At 35.2% G+C, this 16029-nt stretch overlaps 1 protein-coding gene across 2 annotated transcripts in view; it reads left to right on the plus strand.

The window, feature by feature from the left end:
* Window positions 1-16029, plus strand: part of TLCD4 (TLC domain containing 4) — a 72588-nt gene that overhangs the window by 19352 nt on the left and 37207 nt on the right. Inside the window, exons 1-4 of one of the 2 annotated variants that reach the window (XM_072644072.1) lie at window positions 782-839; window positions 8563-8651; window positions 9008-9167; window positions 14826-14915. In XM_072644072.1, the coding sequence (XP_072500173.1) occupies window positions 9019-9167; window positions 14826-14915 (239 nt within the window). In that variant the 5' untranslated portion in view covers window positions 782-839; window positions 8563-8651; window positions 9008-9018. Of the gene's footprint in view, window positions 1-781; window positions 840-8562; window positions 8652-9007; window positions 9168-14825; window positions 14916-16029 lie in introns of those variants that run through there. The other variant, XM_072644071.1, reaches the window with a different exon arrangement.

Below are 16029 nucleotides of genomic sequence, written 5' to 3' on the forward strand. Positions count from 1 at the left end.
CAATATAACATCTCCAAAAAGAATTAAGTAAAACAACATAGAAGAGTGAATGTGACTGATAAAAGTGGCAACTTTATATTTTGCTAGTTTTCTGTTTTATAAAAGAAAGGACAGATACATTCTTTGTTACAACCAGTGATGTCCATTATTTAAGTTTTGTCACTTATTATAGATATGTCATTGTTTTTTCAGTAATTTTAACCAATTTTTAGCATAGATTAGACCATACATATGTACATATACATAAAACATAACAATATATGACACAATATATTGCTTTATTGTAAATTTCAGCAAAAAAATACTTTAAACTCCTTATCTTTGGTGGGACTTAATAAACCCACGAGGCTATGTCTTCTCTTCTGTTTCAAAGCTTCTGTAAAAAACTAGTTGAGATGTTCTCACAAAATTCATTTTCTTTCCCCCGTATATTTGTTTATTCATTTGCTATCTCTTGAACATCATAAAGCTTCATCAATTCTGACATGCTTGGATGTCATTTTTCTATTTTTGTTTCAACACTAGGGCTTGATCACAGAATTTGTGTTTGAGAAGTGGTATGGTATTTATTACAATGTCTTTCCTGAAGTACATATAGAAGCTGTTTCTTTTTTCTTGATTTCTAGGTATCACTTTTACATACAAATGAAGGAAATGAGATGGGTTTTTTTTGGGGAGTATAGTTACTTTTGTCATATTAGCTTCCTTGAAGATGCCCTTTACTTTTGGACTGAAAATGATGAAAAGCAGCACTTCTTACATGTTTTTCATTGTAGACTTGTCAACATATAGAAGATATCCTCCATGTCTGTAGAAAACACTATCCAAGAATCTCTTTGGTGAGCTAAGTCATATTTGGAAATATATACTTCATTTAACAGTATCTTCAAATCATAAGTTAACTCTCTGAATAACTTCTAGTGTAGATATATTTCTGTTCTAAGTTGACTTTACCTTTTTGCTGAGAGGGATTGAATTAAGGATTTGGAAAAGCAATCAAGTATAGTGGCTTACTTGCAATAAACACGCATAGGGTTTGATATATGTAGTTCTTTGACTCCTAGTAGATTGAGAGAGGTTGAAGATTTGAGAGAGAGGAATGATTGTGGAGGATAGCTTCCTGGAGAAGGTGAGAAGAGAAAGAAGGCTTGATGTAAGGATTTTGGGATATCGAAGGCAAGTGAGTCAATATCCTAAACCGAGAGAGTAGGGGGGAAAAGGAGGAGGTGGAGATTTGAGGAAAAAAGAGGTTTACGTAGTTTCTGTGACAGAGTGAAATGGAATGAACTAGGAAGGAATAAGAAGATTGCCTTGCTACAGTGAGGATCTGGTTGAAGTTGTATAATGTACATTTATAGTTTACCCGGTTAGCAAGATTGCTTGACTTCTTCCTGCTTTATTCAGCAGCAGGACAGGTTTGGAGGAAGCACTTGATGGAAGTGATCTAAGACTGTGGTGGGGCAGCAGCTGAGTAGTAATAGGACAGATTGGTGAGGAATTCTGTAACAGTTGTGTAGAGTGGAGTTGGCTAACGTGTATATTGAGATTGGAAAGGGAGGACAATGAAGTCAAAGCAGAGGTAATAACCTGAGAAAGTAGTGAGGATTTGGAAGTATTGGAGGTTATGATGAAGATAATTGTCGGTTTAGCAGTGGTGAGGGCTGTGGAACAACAGGATGATAGGAAGTTATGATCATATAGGGAAATTTCAGAATTTTTGATCAAGGAAATGGAATATTTGGAGAGGTAGAATGGAAGAATAGGTCCTGGGATTTGCGGAGGTTGAGGAACTTGGAGGTTAGGGTGGTTAAGGGCACATTGCCATAGATGTTGAAGGTCACTAGGTTAAGAGCTTTTGGAGGAGAGCATGACAATGAGTCAGATGGGCCTAGAGCAAGGGTGGGGAACCTGTGGACTCAAGGCCACATGTGACCTTTAGAGAAGTCCTTGAGTGTGGCCTTTTGACTGAGTCCAACTTTTACAGAACAGATCCTTTTACTAAGTTTAGATTTGGTCAAAGGCTGCAGTTGAGGACCTTAGAGAGTCACATGTGGCCTCAGGGTTGCAGGTTCCCCACCCCTGGCTAGAGGTTGGTTGACAATAATCACTGTGTTCTGTATAGGATACAAAATGTTAATGTTAATAGAGTAAAGCAGCCAAGGTTGCTGAGTGATGGAAGAAAACTGGGAGTTATAGTGTTATATATGGAGCATTCCAATTTTTTCTTCAGGACCAGGGTCTTGGGGGGTGTGAGGGAAGGTAGAGCCAGGGCAAAAGAAGATGGCTGGTCATGCAGTGAGAGTAGAGAAGTGGAAGGAGTATGAGAGGAACAGGTCTGTAGTGAAGGGAAGTTTGCGTATCATGGAACAAGAATTATAGCATACATGGTGGAACAAGGTAGGAAGATTTAAAGTGGGTCATAGGTAAGATAGACTTAAGGAAGGTGGGGATGAGACAGGGGTATGAGGTGAGAATAATTTATTTCTTGGTAGCTGGTGATTAATCCAGGGATAGGGAGAGTAACCATAGGAGTTCTAACCGAAGGTGGGTGGCAGTGGGTGGTAGGTGAATTGGGACACTCTGAGTCTTCATAGAATGGTGTCATGGGGCAAGGTCAGCAGGTATTTCTTACGTGCCTACTATATGCCATATACTGTGCTAAACACTGAAGATTGATACAAAAAAAGGACAATCCCTTCTCTCATGAACCTTACAGTCTAATGGGGGAAATAACATGTAAAGAACTATGTACAAACAAGATAATTACAGGATAAACTGGGGATAATTACAAAGGAAAGGCACTAGCATTAAAGGGGATTTGGATCAGCTTTTTATGAAGGTAGCACTTGAAGGAAACCAGGAGATGGAGATGAAGAGGGAGAGAATTCCAGGCATGGGGTCAGTCATTGAAAATAGTCAGAGTCAAGAGATAGAGGATGTCATTCAAGGAATGGCACAGAGACTAGTGTCTCTGGATCTCAGAGTACTTAGGGTGGAGTCAGATGTAAGAAGGAAGGAAGGGTAGGAAGGGGCCAGGTTATAAAGGGCTTCAAAAATCAACCAGGGTTTTATATTTGGACCTGGAAGCAATAGGGAACCGATGGAATTTGTTGAGTTGGGCAGAGTGGTGACAAGCTCAGTCCAGCCCCTAGGAAGATTGCTTTGAGAGCTGAATATATTGAAGTAAGAGAAATGCTGTTGCACTGTGTGATCCTCCTGGCTAGGTAGGGACAGGGTGGGTGATTGTAAAAGTAAATGCATAGACCTAGAGTTGGAAGAAATCCCAAAGACCATGTACCACCTAAGGGGTTCAACCTCTTATTTTATGGATGAGGAAACTATGGCCCAGGGATGTTAAATAATTTGCCCAAGGTCACACATAGGGTCAAGGGCAGGATCTGAAGTCAGTCGTCTGACTCTAGAGCCAGTATTTGATCATTCAGAGGTAGAATATTTTCCATGAAGAGTTTTCAATCTTTTAATCTGGTAGGCCTCTTGTTTATGATAATTTACTTATTGTAGCAGGTATGTTTGTATATGTGTATACGCACATATTTAAAAAGCAAAAAAGGAGAAAGTATACTATTAATAATAATTGTCTTACATAACTGTTACGTTTGCAAAGCACCTTATAAACATTTATCTTACTTGATTCTCCCAACATTCTTTTGAGATTCTTGCTTGAGGAATTTATCCCCATTTTACAGATGAGGAAACTGAGGCTTAGAGAGGTTAAACTATTTGCTCACAGTTTCAGAGAGGGAATTTAAACCTATGTTTCTTCTGATTATAAATCTAGCATATATACTGTTTAGTTTTGATTTTTATTGTAGAATCTAAACTTTTCTATTCAGATTTTACCAACCCTTAGTTAAACAACTAGAAATATGCTTATGTAAAAACCCAAATTAATTAAAATTAAGAGGAAATTGTTTCCTTATGTGAATATGTTGTCTTAAAGCAGGTATTCTTAGCCTGTTTTGAGTTATGGATCTATTTTGTAGTGTGGTGAAGCCTATGGACCCCTTCTCAGAATAATATTTTTAAATGCATAAAATAAAATACTACTAAAGATTTCAAAGGAAACTAATTATATTGAAATACCCATTATCAACATTTTTTTTTTAAAGTTAATAGACTCCAGGATAAGGATCCCTGTCTTTTTTGTTTGTTTTTTGGAGGGGGAGGCAGGCAATTAGGGTTAAATGACTTGCCCAGGGTCACAAAGCTAGTAAGTGTCTAGTGTCTGAGGCCGTATTTGAACTCAGGTCCTCTTGACTCCAGTGTCAGTGCTCTATTTACTGCACCATCTCACTGCCGCAGGACCTGTCTTCAAGAAATTTATAACACATTTCATACTAAGGTCCATTTATGTCTAAATTGCCCCGTAGTTCCATTCAGCACCATTCTATGAGGAAGGCATTATACCTACATATTAGGAATCCAGAAACAAAAAACCGGAACTGACCCTTCTTCTACAAGGAGGATATGGCTTCTCCATGCATTCCTCAAGTTAGGGCATGACGGATTTAAAGGAGAGATCCATTTCGTTGGCATGTGTTTCGAGATATGTTCACTTTTGTTGGGGGATAAAGAGAAAACAAATTGAGTGTTAGGGTCCTTGCCAGTGCAGTGCCAATGAGAAATTCAGTTTAATTCAGCAGACATGCAAAACACTATACTGGGAGTTGTGGAAATTAGAGCGAAGAAGACAATTCCCTGTTCTCATGGAACTTTCAGCCCAGGTGGGGATGTAGCAAGTATGCAGACAAATAAATTACAAAACAGAATGTGACAGGTGCTTGGGAAGTACAAAGTGCTATAAAATTTCAGAGAAATGAAGTAATTTTTAGAAGAGGAAGGCTTCATGGAGTTTCCTAAATTGTTTCCACTTCCTAAAGTCCCTGATAACATTTAATATAAATTTTAGACTTTAATAAGGGCCAAAGTTTGAATTAAGAAGAGCCTAGACCTAATAGTCCCCTTTGTTTAACTTAGAGGACAGCTTCTGATGTTAGGCAAGCAAATGGGACCTCCTTACCAGACCCTTCTTCTGGCATCTTAGTGATAAGGAAAACATAGATATCTTGGGTTGTAACTTCAGCTTTGTCACCTCTGTTAAGATACCACAACTTCAAAGGCCTTGATATCTGTCATCAGAATGGTGGGATGTTCTCCTTATCTTATGTCACAGAGACATGCTACAGAAAGGAGATTCCCACACTTGGGATCATAAAACCCAATTGACACTACTTTGTTACTTGTTTTATCAAATTTACAATATGTTTATCTAAGAGAGCTTTCTCATGGTAAAAGGTACTTAATACTTAAGACAGTCAACTTCTGTACTGAGAGAGCCAGTTCTGATCCTGGCTCCATAGCGCTAGGTAACCGTTATCTTTATGGGGAATTGTTTAATTAATTAAATCATAAAATGTATGCATTTAGCCTGTTGCCTTTTCTCTAACCGAGTTTTCAGGTCAACATCCCTTTTCCAAACTGGTTTTCAAACAGCTGCCAAAATAATCTTTCTAAAACGTATGTATGAACAGATTCAGTGCCTTGCTCCAGAAATATTAGCTAGCTATTTCTTATTACCTACAAGATCAACTCCGTAGCCTAACCTGTTAGTATCTCCAGCCTTATTTTACCTTATTCCCCATCTTCTCTAGTCTGTTAGCTGGTCCCCACGATTGTCCCCCCCTGATTGTCCTGATTGTCAACAGGCAGATTCTCTTGCCTCTGAGCATTTTCATGGGCTCCCTTGGGATGTACTGTCTCCACATTTCTTCTGCCTGTTGAAAACCTGCTTTTCAAGACCCACCTCATGTCCTACTCTGTCCATGGGGCCTTCCTTGATCCATCCAAAAGTGATTTCTCCTTCCTCAAAATTTCTCAGCACTTTCTGTTTACTCTGATTTTATTCTACCTTGTTGTATATTGTATTCTCCCTATTAAAATGTAAGTTCCTTGAAGGAGACTGTCATTTTTCATCTCTCTACCCAAAGGTAGAAGTTCCTTGCCTGGAACGAAATTGGTGAAGTTAGAAAGCTTAAAGTATGGTCAAGGAGTAGTAGAAATTGGCAGGATATCTTTTGTGATCAAGGTGTGGGGCTGTTCTTTCCTGTAGATTGTAACGTTAATGGGGGTTAGAAGATCTTTCCTGCCTATTTATGGGCCTCAGGTGGAGCCCATTAAGGGAAACTTGATTTAGGGAGGCTTGTTTTGTAGGAATAAATAACTTTTGTTAATTATTAATGAGGCACTTGATCACAAGAATCTTGCCCTCCAGCTCTGAAAAGTGTATATATTCTGAGGTGAGGTTTTGCTTTAGGGGCTTACCCTTTGGAAGGTTTCCTGTGCCAGATGAGAATCTGGGTAGCTGTTAAGCAGCCTCCCCCTACCCGCTTTGAAAACCCAGATGTTGATGCTTCTGTCTGTAGTAACTGTGTGTGTATGTAATGGTCAGACAGTTGGTTCTGTCTGCTGATCTGTGACGTGTGTGTATATATATATATGTATGTATATATATATGTATTGCTTTTACGGTCAGACAGAAGCCCTGTCCGTTGGTCTTTATTTCTCTATTTGTATTTTCTCTGTTGGTATATGTAATTAAAGAAGATTGACCCCTTCAAAAATTGCTTTCCTTTTAGAAAAGCAGATCAAAGAACCTGTGCTAGTGGGTCATCCTGGGTATGCTAGGGTGCTTGCTGTTACATAGATTTGGAAGCAGTAGAGTGAATGGACCCAGAATTATAGAATCTGAGTAGGAAGGAATCTAATTATCATTTGGTCCAGTTGTTGATATTCTTGATAGATAGTCATTTAGCCTTTACTTGAAGTCTTCCATTGATGGAGAACTCCTGCCTCCTGAGGATATTGAATATTTTCCTTACGTTGAACTTAAATTTGCCTCACTTCAACTCCTACAAACTATTCATATTTCTGCCCTCTTGGGTTAAGGAGAATAATTCAATTTAATAAGCAATTATTAAAACACCAGCTATGGACAAGGTACTATGCAAGGTCACTGAGGACAAACAGAAATGATACAGCTCCCACTCAAAAGGAGTTTACATTTCTCTTTGTACACTAACTGAACAGGAGTATTAATAATGGGGAGGGAAACTGGAAAAGGCTTGCTGAACAATCCTGGTGAAACCTGAACTGAGCTCTGAAGAATTCAGGGACTTAAAGATTTAAAAGGTAGCGATAAGGAGATGTTGCATCTCAGGTGTAGGGGGCAGATTCTGAAAAGGCAAAAAGGAAAAAGATGAAATGCCACATATGAATAGTAGCAGGTAAGACCAATTGGCATGTAAGGTGTAGTTAGAGAGTAACATGGGTTAGGTCCATAGAAGTACGTGCAAAAGAAATCTATTCAGAATATTCTTAATTCCACTGACAGCATATTAGTGTGCCTGTTATCCTACGTCCTTCTTACATTATTCCTATTTTTTTATTTTTTTAAAATTTTTTGTTATCTTTGCCTTTACTGTATTTCAGACTTTTCATAGGGCTGCAACTTTAGTAAATGGAGTTCTTATGCATATTAATGACACTTTATAGAGGAGATTCAAATAGAATGGTCACAGGTAGTTTTAAAAAGCATCTAATATAAGACAGTGTTGTGACTTGGAAAGAAAAAGTTATTAATGACAGGGACTTGACTTCTCTTACAATAGCTAAATTAAAAGTTCCTACAACAGCAAATGTTACAAGACATCTGCTTTAAAATATCTCCTTAGTAATATGTTTTTCAAAAGCAAACCAATATGGAATATAATAATGACAGTATATATTTAATTTTAGTAAAAACAAATTAGTAATAAACTTAATGGACTCTCATGGCAAAGGATTTTAATATCAGATGTTTTAAGAAACAGTGCAAAAAATGAATAAGGAAAGAATTCATTATAGATATAGGAAAACAGTTATGAGGAAAGCAAATTTTCATTATGGTATTGTAGTGGAAGGGGATAAAGTTATGTTATTGCTGATGTATTTTGTGGCTTATTTTCACTGGAGAATTGCCTTCAGTAGATGACTTTTAACTTTAATTTTTCTCATTAGGCAGTGGGAAATTTATATTGATTAATTTTCTTTTCATCTGGATTCAGCTTTATTAAAGAGAGAACCCTAAAACTACTTTTCTGCTGGGTATAAAACACATGCTTCATTTCATTCTTTGGTCTGAATGTTATTAAAGTTTTTAAGAGTTAAATGAATTTAATTTCATATAGAAATATTTTAAATTGTATGTGTTTGTATGTAATATTCCTCTATCTTCTGATCTAATTTTTATCATCTGAAACAATTTTTGAGAGAAAATTACTTGGAAAAATTTTTAGGCATAACATTCATATTACTGTAGACTAAGTTTAAAATTAAGATACTACTTTGGTCAGGATTTGTAACTTTCAAATTAAATATAATTTGTATTTTGTATTGATCTCTTGGGTGTTTAATGTATGTTTTATTTTATATTTGATATATTTTATTGTTAGACATTATTTTTCCTGTTGTTTAAATTACTTTTTTATTTTTTTTGGTTTGCAGCTATAGGTGAAGGCTGATTTCTATTCCAATGTGGGAGTATGAATTGAGAAGTAAAAAAAGTGCTCAAAGGGTAACTGCAGTTGTGGTGGGTAAGTTTTTATAATAGCAATTATTAAAATGAAATGAGGTAATTTTTAATGTGACTATATTGAAATTGGCCCCTAATGTTTTAATTAATGTTAAAAAATCCCTACTTAAATATTCTTTTGAAGATAATTTTTAAACTTTTCTGGTAAAAATGTGTATATAAGATTTGACAGACTAGCTAGTAAAGATTAAGAAAAACAGCCAAATCCCTTAAACATTCAGTAGCTTCTTTATATTTTATTCTTGCACTAAATTATTTAAAATTATTTCTCAGCATAAAGATGTAGACTTTAAACATTTAAAGTTTTAATTCTAGAAACAGTTCATAAAAGTAATTATTTACTGTTTCTTTTAACAGATTGAAGAAACATGGATTCCTACAGCATTATTGCCATTGTTTTTACCAGTTTTCTCATGTTTCAACTTCTTTTCCATGTTGTAAGTTCTTGGTTTTCAGCACAAGTAACCTCAGGTTTTAACAAACTAAGCACCCAAAAGAAGATTGAGTGGAACTCAAGGTAAAGTTTCTAAAACTAAGTAATGTAGGAAAATATTAAAAGTCACAAGTCCTAGAAAACTTGACACCAAACTATAGCCACCTGATCATTTAAAACCCAAATATTTTGAAATATTATTTTCTTTAGATTTTATTATATATACTTCAAATGGAAATCAGTTTGTTTTTGATCAGATTATATTAAACACATTTCACCAAACAAAAAAAAAAGAATCAATTAATATTGATGAGAAGGGAGGAGAAAGTGAATTATAGAAATATGTGAAAAATGGTTTCTTCATTGAAAGATGTATAAGAAAATATTTTTAGTATTTAGTGAGTTTTGGTTTGACTACCTCATATCTTATATAAAATATTATGGTTCTAAAGCTTCTCAGCTTACCACAGTGCTTTGTACAGACTGATGAATTCCTATTTTATTCTGGAGACATGGAAGAGATGCTAAAGTTTTTTGAACTGGGAATAATATGTTTTCCTGGTTCTGTTTTGCCTGCATCAATTCATGCAGTTCTTTCCAAGTTTTTCTTAATTCCTCATAGTTGTGATTCAATATGGCATAATATTTCATTTCATTCACAAACCATAATTTGTGAAACTATTCTAGAATCATTGGGTACCCACTTTCCTCCTAATTTTTTGCTTCTACATAATGGGCTACTACATTTTTGTATCTAAGGGAACTCTCTGCCCTTAACTTACATAAGGCAGAATCCTAGATGTGGTACCATTACATGTATCATTTAACAACTTTTAAAATTTTGATTCCAGTTGTTTCCCAGAATAGTTGGTTTACTTCGCAGCCCCACAAAGAGTCTATTAGTTTGTTTATGTATTTTCAGCTGTTGTCAGTTTGGCCCATCTGATGTGTATAAGATGAAGTCTCATGGATGTTTTAATTTGTCTTATTACTTTGAGCATTCTGTCATATGCTTGTTGATAGCTCACATTTCTTTTTTGAAAAGACTATTCATATCTCTGACACCTTACCTTTAACCTTCTTCTTTTTCCCAGAGAGGTAAAGGTAATCATTGTTGATATTTATGTAACATTTCGCAAAACACTTTTACCTATATTATCTTATCTGATGTTTATACACTATGTACTGTAGGTATTGCATTCCCTATTTTGTGATGAGAAATCCAAGGTCTCAGAGAAGTTAAGTAACTTGTCACACAGCTAGTAAATAGTATTCAAGCCAAGTTCTTACCTGATTCCAAGTCCAGCATTGTTCCTACTAGGGTGTGCTACCCCAAAATGGAACTTTCACTGTGGCAAAATGAAGAATTGAGCAGAAAATGGAAAAATACCTGGGGTGGAAGGTAGAAAGTAGAATTACATTCCTAATAGCCCATGGATTGGTAGATTTAATGATTTCTCAGCATTCTATGTATTAGTAACTAATATTACATAACTTAAAACAAGGCAAAAGAAGGAGTCTCTGAGCAGTCACTAGTCACCATTGTATAAATGGAAATCAGGCTTACCAGAATATCTCAGAGGAAAAGCTGTCTTTAGAACACTAGTTTCAAGTTGGGGGTAATTTCTGTCTCCTGAAACCCGCAGGATTTGGCCTTTCCTTATAGCAGCAATATTTCTACGAACTTGGAGAGAATCAATTGATATAATACAAGCCATTGCTTCCTCCCAATCAGAGACTGCCTAAAAGTCTGTGCATGGTCTGAGTCACTTAGGAAGGCATAGAAAAATCCCCACCAGAAAATATTAATTTGAGTGATTATAATTGCAATTGAATCATTAAGCTTAATTGTTGCTCTTACATAAAAGATAAGAATTATAGGTATTATTTGCCACAATATTGTGATTTATTTCTTCTTCCTCTATTCACTTAGTTCTAGCATTAGCCAGATGGACGCACTTAGCATGGATAATCCTGCTGTGCTGAATTGCTCATGATTTATTTTTTTTATTTGCTGGTCCACTAATTAAGCTGCTGCTTTTGCCTTATTTAGATTAAATCTCTAACTTCTAAACTGTCATTCTAATATGATTATTAATTATTTGTTAGAAAAAATTTTACAGACAAATTTAGCATGCTAAATAAAGTTTAAAAGTGAAAAACATACTTTATGTTAGTGTAAACTTTACCATTCCTTCTAAACAAAAGGACATTTGAATTTCATGTGTGCCAGGAATTAATTTTATTTGTGAAGTGACCTGTGACACTTCACAAAAATGTTTCTCAAGGTATCTGAAATGATAAATTATGAATTATATTTCAGGATATGCTTTATAATACAGAAGAAGTGTTTCAGTAAACAGTATTTGCTCCCATTGTTCAGTGGAATGTAGTATTTGTTATTGACAAATAGGAAAATAAAGATAGACCAGGAAATTATGATATAAATAATTGATATGATTTGACTAGGCACACCTAGATTATTTTACATTCCTAAACTGCATCTTACTTTCTCCTAATTAATTTTATCCTGTTTTTTCTTACCATTTCACTGATACGTTACAGTTCTTATAACTACCCAATTTGAGAGAAATTTGTACACATTGTAGTAGAATAAGATTGAGAGTGTTGCTATATCCAGTCAGTGAGATACATACAAGTAGTTTTCTAAGTGATTTGGCTGACTGCTTTTGAACTTTTTTTAGGTGTATATACAGGTTGTAGTTGGTCAGTCAACAATCATTAATCTCAAGTGCTTAGTATGTCCCAGGTTTTGTGCTAAATGATGGACATAGAAAGGCAAAAACACTGTTTCTCTCCTCAGGGAGCTCACATTCTAACTGAGAAAACAACATACAAATGACCATTCATATACAAACTATTTATACTGTAGATGAAAAGTAACCTCAGAGAGAAGTCAACTCAATAGAATTTTGGTCAGTGTCAATGTCACACCCAGATTTATCTTTACTCTTACCTCCAAGTCATGGACAAATATCTGGATATCAGATTAGAGAGACAAGAAGGGATAGATAAAACCCAGAAGCCATTCCACCGGTAGATGAGTAGTCAAAATATAATTCTCAAAAGAACTGCATATGACCTTATTATGACAGAATACTAGAAATCCCTAATAATAAGAGAAATGTACATCAGAAAAATCCTGAAGTCTCACCTGACAAACGGAAAATTGGAAAAAATGACAAAAGATTGGAATAGCTAATGTTGAAAGGGTTGGGAAAGGCTCACTAATGCATTGTTGTTGAGGCTGTGAACTAGTACAGCTTTTTGGAAAGCAGTTTGGAATTATGACAATGAGATGATGAAATGTTCATAGCCTTTGGCCCAGAGATCGTATTGTCTCCATATATAGCAGCAGATTTATTGTAGCATTTGTGTATGTGTGTGGTAACATAGCCCTGAAAACAAAGCAGCTGACCATCAGTTGGGGGAATGAGTAAACAAATTGTGGTACATGAAGGTACCACTTACTCTGCTGTAAGAAATGATAAATATGTTGAATACAAAGATGCATGGAAAGACTTAAATGAAATAATGGAAAATGAAGTAAGCAAAGCCAAAAAAACCCCAACCCATTACACATGACTACAGAAGTGGAAGAAACAACCAGTGCTGGACAGTCAAAAATGAGTGTTGGAAAACTACGAAGAAAAGCTTGGCATCAAACAAAAACTAAAAGATATCTCTTCCCCACACCCATGCCTTTGCAGAAGTGAGGGTGTCTACAAGTATGGACCATTGCATATGTTGTCAGTTTTTCCAATGTGTTTATCAGCTTTGCTGAAATTTTTTTCATTTCCTGTTTTTTTCTTTTCTAAAAGATCTTTGTCATAAGCGATGCCTTTTTGAGAGGAGAATGGGGAAGGATATGGGGGAAAATTTAGGCAATAGAAAAGCAAAAGAAATCAATACGCTTTTTTTTTAATGTGGATTCATTATTTGTATTATTAAAGGAGTTTTCGCTTTACAAAAGGATTCACTGCAGTGAATCCTTTAAATAGTGAGGACCTCGAAAGTATTTAAAAATTCTCTTTGACTTTGATTTACATATGCCTTTTTAGGAACACTTATTTTGACAATATAAACTCCCAAGTTTGTTCATGAGGTTATTTTTTAATACTGAATTGCATAGTGATGACCATATTTTAATTATTTTAGGTGCCATCTGATATTATTAAAGAAAAAAGCACTTTGGACTTGAGAAAACTCGAAATAATGCTCTCATCCTTTACCTTTTTTCTTTCTTTATTACTGTAAAGTTTTTAAAGCTTGTGAACTATTTTGTTATAATTTTGAAGTCAGGATATTTATAGATCCACAGTTGTTAGCAAAGGTAAATGTTCATTGTATGAGAGTTTTTGGGACAAGATACATAGATAAATATGATTTGCTTATATGTATGTACATATAAAAATATAATTATATAGGAATATATACATGTAGAAATCATACATATAAGTAAATAGTGTGTACTAGTGTACAAGTAGTGTGTACAAATACACATGTGTACACACATATACATAAAATTAAGTTTATATGATTTGATTCACTTTGTTAATATTAGTCAGATACAATTTACTAGAATCTTATGTACATTTCTACTGAGAAGAGAAATAATCTAGTGCCTGGCAAGAACATATTGGGTGCTTAATAAATATTGGTTGAGGTGAAATTGAATTTTCCTCAAAATTTTAGGCCTTCTTTATAAACAGAAAATTAGTCTTAATTAGTTGGTATCTCTAGTTTGCTTTTATATATTTCTTTTCAAAATGGATTCTTTAATAGACTAGATTTTGGAAAATAACATACCCTAAATGTGATCAGGTTCGCTAGTATGCCCTGACAAAGATCATTTTTCAAATTTGCAGCATCTTTAGCAGTATAACTTAGAAAGAACATCAGAGTAGGAGTGAGAAGACCTGGGCTCTGGCCTTGATGCTTCTGCTTATTAACCTCCATGTGAGAGTGGGCAAATCACTTGATCCTTAATTTCCTCCTCCATAAAATAGAGATAATGGTATATATGTCTTTGGCTATTTTGAAAATTAAATGACGTGTTCCTAAAAGCAGTGTAAGCCTTGCCATGGAGGAATTACAAAAGAACCTGGACAAGTGTTACGCAAAATGAGAGGGCGTGAATGGTTGGCAGTCTGCATCTTTGGAGGTAGTACCCATATTGATTAAATCATACAGCTATTGAAGTAATTGAGCAAAACTACCCCGAAGAGTGATTGCAACTGACAGTATGGGTTATATGACTCGTGAGCAAGCATATCTCAGTTTTTTAAGTAAGAGAATTAAAGGGAGAGTTGATTTTGGTATTGGCAGTATTTAGAACATACTGAATATTTGAACGTTACAGTTCTATGCTGTCATTGTCAGGGTAATAATAGCAGACATTTCTATAGCACTCAGGTTTAGAAAATGTTTAAACTCATTACATCGTTCCTCACAATAGCCCTGTGAGGTTAATACAGCAGGTATTGTTATCCTCCTTTTACAGATTTAGACAGTATCTCAGAGAGGTTAACTGATTTGCCTGTGATCACGGGCAGGGTTTGAATTCAGGTCTCTGCTGATTCCAAGTTCAGGGCTATTTACCATTCCATTCACTTTTTATATTTTCCATCATAATTCCCTTAGAATATTTCATATGCCTAAATGAAATAAGGATGCATTTCAGTCTGAATAATATTGAATGTATTGTTTTTCTCATTTCAGGATTGCATCCACGTTCCATTCCTTGCTGGTCGGTTCTTTATGCCTATATATTTTATTTTTTGATGAAGCCACTATAGCTGATCCCCTTTGGTAAGACGTTTGCCCAAATGGTTTGATTTCATTTATGCATTTGAAAGGAATGTTTCTTTGTAACATTATTTCTCATTTACCTTGAAAATATGAAGGGTTTCTGTTTATATATCAGAGTTTGTGGTTCAGTTGTGTTGGAGAATGTTTCTAAGTAGAACAAGGTAGTCTAGGTGAAAAGTCTCTTGTTTTGTTCACTTGTTTCAGTTGTGTCCAACTTCTCATGACACCGTTTTTGGTTTTCTTGGCAAAGATACTGGAGTATTTTGCCATTTCCTTTTCCAACTCATTTTACAAATGAGGAAACTGAGACAGACAGAGCTAAGTGACTTGCCCAGGGTCACCCAGCTAGTAAGTATCTAACGGCAAATTTGAACTCAGATCTTCCTGATTTCAGGCCTGGGGCTTTATCCACTGAGCCACCTCTACTTTGAGTCAATCATTAATTTAATGTTTGTCTTATTATTTGATATTAGATACAAAAATTTGGATTCTCCCTTTTAATAGGGAATAGGGATTAGACCTGTGATTTCATTGATATAGGATACTCAGTATAGGAAGAGGAATTATGTAGTTTATTATCTTCTTAGCATTAATAGTCTTTGAGTTGCCTAGAGTACTTAGACGTTGACTGACTTGTCCAGGGTCACTTATCTGCTGGGTGTTAGAGGTGACACTTGAACTCAGGTCTTGATTGCAAGATTCAGTATTCTAGCCACTTTTCAGAAATTTGTACTTGAATAAAATTTTAACTGTAATATGGTCAAAGGTAGCAAGATTTCCATTGGGTTATTTTTGAAACGAGTAAATAACATTCTAGTAATGAGTGCATTGCAGTGGATAGAGTGATAAATTTGTCCTTTGTTTTAGATCTTGCCTTTGACGCCTGTGACCCTAGGCAAGTCCACTTAACCTCTCTGTCCTTAAGGTAGTTTCCTAGCAATTATCTCCCAAGTTATAGGTGTGATGTAATGGTAGAGTTTTTACTACATGAGTTTCCAACACTAATAAAAATCATTGATCCTTCATTCCAGGAGTAAACATAGGCTGAAATTTTGTTTGTATTTGTGAATGATTTGATTTAATTCAGTAAGCCTGAGAGGCTTGTGTTACCAAA

Source organism: Notamacropus eugenii, chromosome 2 (genome assembly GCF_028372415.1).
Source record: "Notamacropus eugenii isolate mMacEug1 chromosome 2, mMacEug1.pri_v2, whole genome shotgun sequence".
In the NCBI taxonomy this organism is placed as follows: domain Eukaryota; kingdom Metazoa; phylum Chordata; class Mammalia; order Diprotodontia; family Macropodidae; genus Notamacropus; species Notamacropus eugenii.